The sequence below is a fragment of the Dipodomys ordii genome, unplaced genomic scaffold, assembly GCF_000151885.1.
Source record: "Dipodomys ordii isolate 6190 unplaced genomic scaffold, Dord_2.0 Scaffold31, whole genome shotgun sequence".
Classification (NCBI taxonomy): Eukaryota; Metazoa; Chordata; class Mammalia; order Rodentia; family Heteromyidae; genus Dipodomys; species Dipodomys ordii.
Window position 1 is genome coordinate 2,583,445 of NW_012267247.1, and position 8,546 is coordinate 2,591,990.

The 8,546-nt window shown below is 43.2% G+C and overlaps 1 protein-coding gene across 1 annotated transcript in view; it reads left to right on the forward strand.

Annotated features, from left to right (window-relative positions):
• Nucleotides 1-8,546, forward strand: part of Utp6 (UTP6, small subunit (SSU) processome component, homolog (yeast)) — a 178,831-nt gene that overhangs the window by 21,899 nt on the left and 148,386 nt on the right. Inside the window, exons 14-18 of the mRNA XM_013016288.1 lie at nt 1,685-1,861; nt 2,893-2,973; nt 3,127-3,236; nt 5,606-5,672; nt 7,903-7,975. Coding sequence (XP_012871742.1) covers nt 1,685-1,861; nt 2,893-2,973; nt 3,127-3,236; nt 5,606-5,672; nt 7,903-7,975 — 508 coding nt within the window. The remainder of the gene's footprint in view (nt 1-1,684; nt 1,862-2,892; nt 2,974-3,126; nt 3,237-5,605; nt 5,673-7,902; nt 7,976-8,546) is intronic.

The window sequence follows — 8,546 nt, forward strand, 5'->3', positions numbered from 1 at the left end:
TTTTCTTTTTGCTTATGTGGTGCTGAGGAATCGAACCCAGGGCCTCAGGCATGCAAGGCAAGCGCTCTACCACTGAGCCAACTTCCCAGCCCCTCAACAACCATTTTTGACTTGGCTTTTAAAATGAGAGTCCTTCCACATACTACCATTAAACTTAAGTGTCTAGCTCATTCTATACCTATCCTTTCTGTAAGCTTTTCTTTATAGGATGAGCTGTTAAAATTAGAAGATTTTTTTTCTGTCTTTTCCCATTGTCTTTGAATAAAGGGACTTAACACTCCTTTCAGACCAATCTTCTAGTCCTGTCTTTGTATCTTGCCTTCCAGTCATTACTGAACTTCAGTTTCTAAGCTGTCTCTTATCTTTGGCTCTTGCACACTGGTTCAGAGGAAGATTCTTCTCTTTTCGTAGGAGTCTCTACATTCACCTGTCTGGTACTTGTTTCTCCTTAAGTCTTCTTTGAGTGCTTCCTTTCTCGAAGTCCTTTCCTATCCTTGCCTAAAATCCTACTGATGCTTCTGATTTGAACTCCTATAGCCAATGATTTTCTTTTTTTCTGTAATGGCACATGACAACTCTTTTTAGACTGAAAGTTTTAGGCATTTGCTGGTAGCTCATGCCTATAATCCCAGCTATCCAGGAGGCTGAGATTTGAGGATTGAGGTTTGAAGCCGGTCCAGGTAGGAAAGTCTGTGAGACTTTTATCTCCAGTAAAGTACCAAAAAGCTGGAAGTAGAGTTGTGGCTCAAGTGGTAGAGTGCTAGCCTTGAGCATAAGAAGCTGAAGGATAGTGCCCAGGTCCTGAGTTCAAGCCCCAGATGGGCCCCTCAAAAAATAAAGACTATGGGTTCTAGAGGACCCAGGGAACATACATGATTTGCTCATTATTGAATTCCAGCCTATGATATTGTGTGACATAAATGATTGCTGAAAAAACTGACTGGATACTGCCATTTACTTACTTTTTCTCAATTTTGTAAAATGAAATTGTTTTCGTTTTTTTTTTCCTGTTAGTATAGGCACAAGCATTTTATTTTATCTTATTTTTATTTTTTATTGTAAAGATACTGTACAGAGGGTTACAGTTACATGAGTAAGGTAATGAATACACTTCCTATTGAGCATTGTTACCCCCTCCATTGTTTTCCCCCTACCATCCCTTCCCTCCCTACCTTCCCGAGGTCCTGTTTTTTTTTAAATTGAGGCACAAGCATTTTAAATTTAAATTTAATCTTATTTATTTATTTTTGCCAGTCCTGGGGCTTGAACTGAGGGTCTGGGCACTGTCCCTGAGCCTCTTTGTGCTCAAGGCTAGCACTCTATCACTTGAGCCACAGCGGCACTTCCATCTTTTTTCTGAGTAGTTTATTGGAGATAAGAGTCTCATGGACTTTCCTATCTGTACTAGTTTCGAACTGCTTTCCTCAGATCTCAGCCTCCTGAGTAGCTAGGATTACAGGCCTGAGCCACCATCCTGGCTTTTCCCTACCTTTAAATAATGGTTATAGATAGGATCTTGTAAAGAAGGAGGAATTCCAAATTGTTCCCTTTGTGCCTGTTTAACAGTGGGTTTTGAAAAAGCTGTTGATACAATTGTTTCAAGTGAGGTGGTAATTTGTCTTATTTACATAAGTAATTTAAGCTTTCTTGTAATTGATTTTCCACTGATCCTTGTCTTACTTAGATTGAGTTATTGCTGCACCAAGATTGCAGGCAAGCTCTGGAGGTAGCAGAAGCTGGGACTGAGCTGTTCAAGGACTCTGTGACCATATGGCAGTTGCGGCTGCAGGTGCTGATTGACTCAAAGAGCCCCAATATTGCTGTGGCTTTTGAAGAAGCCTTTGTGCACCTGAAACCACAGGTCTGTGTTGGGCATTTTTCATTCTTTTTTTTTTTTTTTTTTGCCTATTGTGAGGTTTGAACTAGGTACTATCCTTTAGCTCTTCAGCTGAAGGCTAGCATTCTACCACTTGAACCACAATACCACTTCCGGTTTTCTGGTTAATTGGAGGTAAGAATCTCATGGACTTTCCCGTCTGGGCTGGCTTTGAACCTCGATCCTCAGATCTCAGCCTCCTGAGTAGCTAGGATTACAGGCGTGAGCCACCAGCGCCCAGCTTCCCCCTCCATTCTTGTAGCTTCCTCCAACCCCCAGAAAAAAGTATCCACGTTTCCATTTCCTGGTATTCATTTTGAGAAACAGCAATTTAGTTGTTCAGAAAAGTTATACCTTTGGATTCCTCCCCTAAGTATGTTTGTTTAGTCAGTTTATTTGTGTGTAAATTCATAGAGCCCTAGTTATGATGTCCTTTTGTATTTTAAATCTAGCTCCTATATATGAGAGAAAAAAAGTGCTGTTTGTTTTTCTGAGCCTGGCTTACCTCATTTATTATGATTTTGTCCAAGTCCATTTGTTTCCCTGGAAATGACATAATATTATTCTTTCTAATAGATGAGTAAAATTGCATTGTATATACATGTACTGCTTTTTTTTTTTTTTGTCATGGGGTTTGAACTCAGGGTCTGGGTGCTATCTCTGAGCCTTTGTGCTTAAGGCTAACACTCTACCACTTTGAGCCACAGCTCCACTTCTGATTTTCTGGTGGTTAATTGCCAATGAGTCTTATCAGGACTTTTCTGCTGGTGTTGGCTTTGAACTGCAATCCTCAGATCTCAGCAGCTCCTGAGTAGCTAAGATTACAGGTATTGAGCCATCAATGCCCAGCTCATGTACCACATTTTTAAAAAATCTACTCATCCATTGTTGGGCATCTAGGCTGTTTACATCTATTGTGAGTAGTGCAGCATTAAACATGGTTGTGCAAATGTTTTTACTGTATCCTGACTTGTGATTGAGCAGTTATTTTTCTAACAGTCTGTTAATGTGAGCAGGTTTGTCTCCCCTTGTGGATTTTATGGGCAGAGTGGAGTGAAGGTTCCAAAAGTGAAGAAGACACGGAAGCAATATTTAAGGTAAGATTGTTCCTTGCAGAGTGGGGAAGGGGTATTTATTTCATCAATGGGCATTCCTAGAGCACTATTGAGTAGCTCAGATGCTTCTGATATCTATAAATACCCTTACATACCTTTTTCCCTTTGTTTTTTTTTTTTTCTTTTAAACTATAGAAAGCTCTTGTAGCTGTCACAGGTGCCAGCTCAGTAACACTGAAGGACAAATACCTGGATTGGGCATACCGAAGTGGTGGCTACAAAAAAGCCCGAGCTGTGTTTAAAAGGTACACACAAGCATTTGTACCTGTGTTTAGTCTTTATGCCTCTACTCAGCCCCTCATACCTGGGTTAGATATATCATAGTGGTGTCTGAGGAATAGTGTGTGTGTGTGTGTGTGTGTGTGTGTTCGTTCTGGGGCTTGAACTCAAAGCCTGGGTGCTGAGGAGTGTGTGTGTGTGTGTGTGTGTGTGTGTGTGTGTGTCCCCGTGTCCTGGGTGCTGAGGAATGTGTGTGTGTGTGTTCGTTCTGGGGCTTGAACTCAAAGCCTGGGTGCTGTCCTTGAGCTTTTTTGGCTCTATTACTTGAGCCATATGTAACTTTCAGCTTTTTATTTTAGTCAGTTGTGGGGCTTGAACTCAGGGTGTGTATATTGTCTCTGAGCTTTTCTGCTCAAGGCTAGTGCTGTATGGAGCCAGAGCTCCACTTCCAGTTTTCTAATGGTTGAGAAAAGAGTCTCACAGACTTTCCTGCCTGAGTTGGCTTTGAACCTCAATACTCAGATCTCAGTTTTCTGAGTAGCTAGGAGTACAGGCATGTGCCACCAGTGCTGGCAAATTTCAGCTTTTTTTTTTTTTTTGCCAGTCCTAGGGCTAGAACTCAGGGGTTTAGGCACTGTCTCTGAGCTTTTTTTTTTTTTTTTTTGGGTCCAGTCATGGGGCCTGAACTCTGGGCCTGGGCGCTGTCCCTCAGCTTTTCAGCTCAAGGCTAGCTCTCTACCACTTGAGCCACAGCACCACTTCCGGCTTTTTTCTTTTTGCTTATGTGGTGCTGGGGAATCTAACCCAGGGCCTCATGCATGCAAGGCAAGCGCTTTACCACTGAGCCACCTTCCCAGCCCTGCTGAGCTTCTTTTTGTTCAAGGCTAGCACTCTACCACTTGAGCCACAGGACCACTTCTGGCTTTTTCTGTTTATATGATACTGAGGAATAGAACCCAGAGCTTCATGCATGCTAGGCAAGCTCTCTACCACTAAGCCACCTTTCCAGTTTTTTTTGGGGGGGTGACGTGGGTGGGAAGTCCTTGGGCTTGAACTCAAGACCCTGGGCACTGTCTCTGTACTTCTTTTGCTCAAGGCTAGCACTCTACCATTTGAGCCATAGTGCCACTTCTGGTTTTTTCTGTTTATGTGGTACTGAGGAATTGAGCCCAGGGCTTTTTTTTTTTGGTTGGTTGTGGGGCCTGAACTATGAGCCTGGGCTCCGTCCTTCAGCTCTTCAGCTCAAGGCTAGTGCTCTACCACTTGAGCCACAGTGCCACTTCCAGCCTTTTCTGCTTATGTGGTGCTGAGGAATCGAACTCAGGGCCTCATGCATGCGAGACAAGCACTATACCACTGAGCCACCTTCCCAGCCCTGAGCCCAGGGCTTTATGGGTGCTAGCCAAGCACTCTACCACTAAGCCATATTCCCAGCCCCTAGTTTCAGCTTTTTTGATGCTTATTTGGAGATGAATCTCATGGACTTTTTTTTGCCCAGGCTAGCTTTGAAGTGCTATCCCCAGATTTCAGCCTGTTGAGTAGCTAGGATTACAGTTATGAGCCACTGGTGCCCAGCCTAACCACCTCCCCCCCCCCCCCCCCCCCGGGCTTTGGAGCTTGAACTCTGGGCCTGGGTGCTGTCCCCAGCTCTTCAGCTCAGGACAAACACTCTACCACCTTAGCCACAGCGCCACTTCTGGTTTTCTGAGTGATTTATTGGAGATAAGAGTCACATGGATTTTTCCTTCCTGGACTGGCTTTGAGCCTCAATCCTCAGATCTCAGCCTTCTAAGTAGCTAGGATTACAAGTGAGCCACTAGTTCCTAGTGAACTAAACATTCTTCATAATTTACTAAGATAGCTGTGGTATAGTAGTACAGTGTAGGTCATCCTTGTGCTCTTGACAGACAAAAATTGGGAGAATTTACAGTCTGAGTCCAGCTCTGAGCAAAAAGTGAGACTATCTGAAACAACCCAAAAGCATAAAGGGCTGGAGTGTGGTCTTGCAGACACAAGATCCTGAGTGCAAGCTCCACTATCTCCTTCCTGTCTCCCCACCATCCCCAATAATAAAAAGCTTTGAGGAACATTTCTCTGGAAGTATTTGTCCATATTAGAACTTACATCCTTGGAATATATTCTTAGAAATAGAATTCTTGGCCTTCAAAAGATGTGGAGATAGAGTTGTGAGAACTTAAGGCTTAAACATGAACAAGAAGAGCAGAGAAGAAGTGGTGATGGCAAAGGGCAAGTCGCTAGAGGCGTAGCATGTTTCCTCAGTCATGTGAGTCTGGTCCAGTCCTAAGGCCATTCAGGTCTTCATTAAACTACCTGTGTGAAGGTGCCTCGGTTTTCTGTTACTATGGAAGATAACTTTTCTCCCACCCCTTTTTAGCTTACAGGAAAGCCGTCCATTTTCAGTTGACTTTTTTAGAAAAATGATGCAGTTTGAAAAGGAGCAAGTAAGTATGCATCTAAGCCTTTCTTATCTGAGAAAATGGGTTTGTGGTTACTTACCTGTGATGGTATTTTAAAAATTCATAGTATAGGGCTGGGAAGGTGGCTCAGTGGTAGAGCGCTTGCCTTGCATGCCTGAGGCCCTGGGTTCGATTCCTCAGCACCACATAAGCAAAAAGTAAAAAAGCCAGAAGTGGCGTTGTGGCTCAAGTGGTAGAGTGCTAGCCTTGAGCTGAAGAGCTGAGGGACAGTGCCCAGGCCCAGAGTTCAGGCCCTATGACTGACAAAAAAACAAACAAAAACTTATAAAATTTGGATCCCTTGATCCAACCCTTTTCCCATAAAACTGGCTTAGGAAAGGTAATGAAGTAAAAAAGGAGAAAGTGCTCTTCTGGAGAGCAGAAAACTCTAGTGGCCCCTCAGACAGCAAGCTTCCTTCTGAGGTTGGGCTGTATGAGCTGCTGTTGCCTTGCCTCTCTTCACAGGACCCAGTTTGTCTTTTGCCTTAGCTAGTGAAGTAGAGAATAGGCACTCAATTAATGTTTTTGTTTATTTTTGTAAAAGCTGGTCCTTGAATTTGGTCTGGGCATTGTCTCTGAGCTCTTTTGCTCAAGGTTAGCATTCTACTACTAGCGCCACAACTCTGCTTCTGTTTTTGTCTGGTGGTTAATTGGAGATAAGTGTCTCAATGACTTTTTCTTTTCTTTTTTTTTTTTTTTTGGTCTGCCGTGGGACTTGAACTCTGGGCCTGGGCGCTGTCCCTTAGCTCTTCAGCTCAAGGCTAGCGCTCTACCCCTTGAGCCACAGTGCCACTTCGGCTTTTTTGTTTTTGTGTATGTGGTGCTGAGGAATCGAACCCAGGGCCTCAGGCATGCAAGGCAAGCACTCTACCACTGAGCCACCCTCCCAGCCCCTCAATGACTTTTTCTTCCTGGGCTGACTTTGAACCATGATCCTTAGATCTCTATTTTTTCTTTGTTCTCATCCTGGGGCTTGAACTTGGCCTGGATACTGTCTTGAGCTTTTTTGTCTAAGGCTAGCCCTCTACCACTTCAGCAATATTCTCAATCTCAGACTCTTTAGGCACTAGGATTACAGGTATAAGCCACTGACACCCATCAGGAAGTATTTTATTCTATGAAATAATTTTTAGACTGAAGTTGTTACTCCACTTGGCAAATGGAACAAAAGAGAAGGCATTTAAAACTTAGTAGTTATTTCCTGTTAAAGTAGAGAAAGCCATTTTGTTAAGTACATAATTGGTCAGCACTTTATTTATTTAACTTTTTGCTAGTCCTGGGGCTTGGCACTGTCCCTGAGCTTCATTTTGCTCAAGGCTAGTATTCTTTTTTTTTTTTTTTGGTCTGCCGTGGGACTTGAACTCTGGGCCTGGGCGCTGTCCCTCAGCTCTTCAGCTCAAGGCGAGCGCTCTACCACTTGAGCTATAGCGCCACTTCCAGTTTTTCTCGTGGTTATTGGAGATAGGAGTCTCACGGTCTCTCCTGCCGGGGCTGGCTTTGAACCGCGATCCTCAGATCTCAGCCTCCTGAGTAGCTAGGATTACAGGCGTGAGCCACCAGCGCCCGGCAAGGCTAGTATTCTTAGCACTTGAGCCACAGTACCACTTCCGGCTTTTTCTTTTTATGTGGTACTTAGGAATGGAACCCAGGGTTTCATGCATGCTACGCAAGTACTCTACCAGGAAGTCACATTCCCAGCTGGTAAGCTCTTTATTACCTATAGTTGTCCTGATAGGTATTAATACTCTTGTTTTCAGGTAAGAGAATGTTTAAGTTAAGTCAGAGAGTTTAAAGAAACTTGAAGGTGGTATGCTAGAGTTTAGACTAGTGTTTACCCTAAGTTTTAAGGTAAATATAACTGGTATATGTCAGAGTCCAGATTCTCAAAAAGAAGAAATCCTTGGCCATGTGGGTAGACCCTTCTGTATGTATTTCTTGATTTAAATCTTACTTACCCTATAAGGCTTTCAAATACTGTTTTCTGTGAGGCCACTCAGTTCCCCACTGTAAAATCTATGGGCTTTTTTTCGTATAACCAGAAAAAGTACTTTCCTGGTTGATATTTCTTTATTCTGATGAGCTTTTTTTTTTTGGTCTGGCAGAGAAATAGGCTGGTTTATTTTAAATCCTGACCCTCCTTCTACTTTAAATACCTAACTTTCTAAAACAGGGATTTAAGGCAATATCATCTGATTTTTTTTTTTTTTTTTGGTAGGAATCCTGCAAGATGGTGAATTTAAGAGATTATTATGAGAGGGCTTTAAGAGAGTTTGGATCTACAGATTCTGGTAAGCTTCAATTACAGACACACTAGCGTTGATTTGTGCAATCTGTGACCTGTTAGCATGGTTAGAACAGTCTTCCTTCCTTCCTTCCTTCCTCCTTCTTCCTTCCTTCCTTCCTTCCTTCCTTCCTTCCTTCCTTCCTTTCTTCCTTCCTTCCTTCCTTCCTTCCTTCCTTCCTTTCTTTTTTTTTGCACCATGGCTCTCTTACAGATAAATAAAATTTGGATCTTACCCCTGCCTCCTTCCCTTCCTTTGTGCATAATTAGACATATATTGCATGCATGTAGTGGGGAGAATGGGGATTGACATGCTGTTCCACTTTAGTAATGCCCCAGCTATCATCCATAATTTTTACTTAAAATTTTTGGTTTCACAAGCCAGGGGATCTGTGGTTCTTCTTTAAGAATGCAGGCTTAGGGAAAAGATCTGCTTGGTGTGACTCTTTGTGAACTCAGGGCCTTGATTTTTTTTTTGGCGGGGGGTCCGTTCGTGGGGCCTGAACTCTGTTTGGGCGCTGTCCCTCAGCTCTTCAGCTCAAGGCTAGTGCTCTACCACTTGAGCCACAGCGCCACTT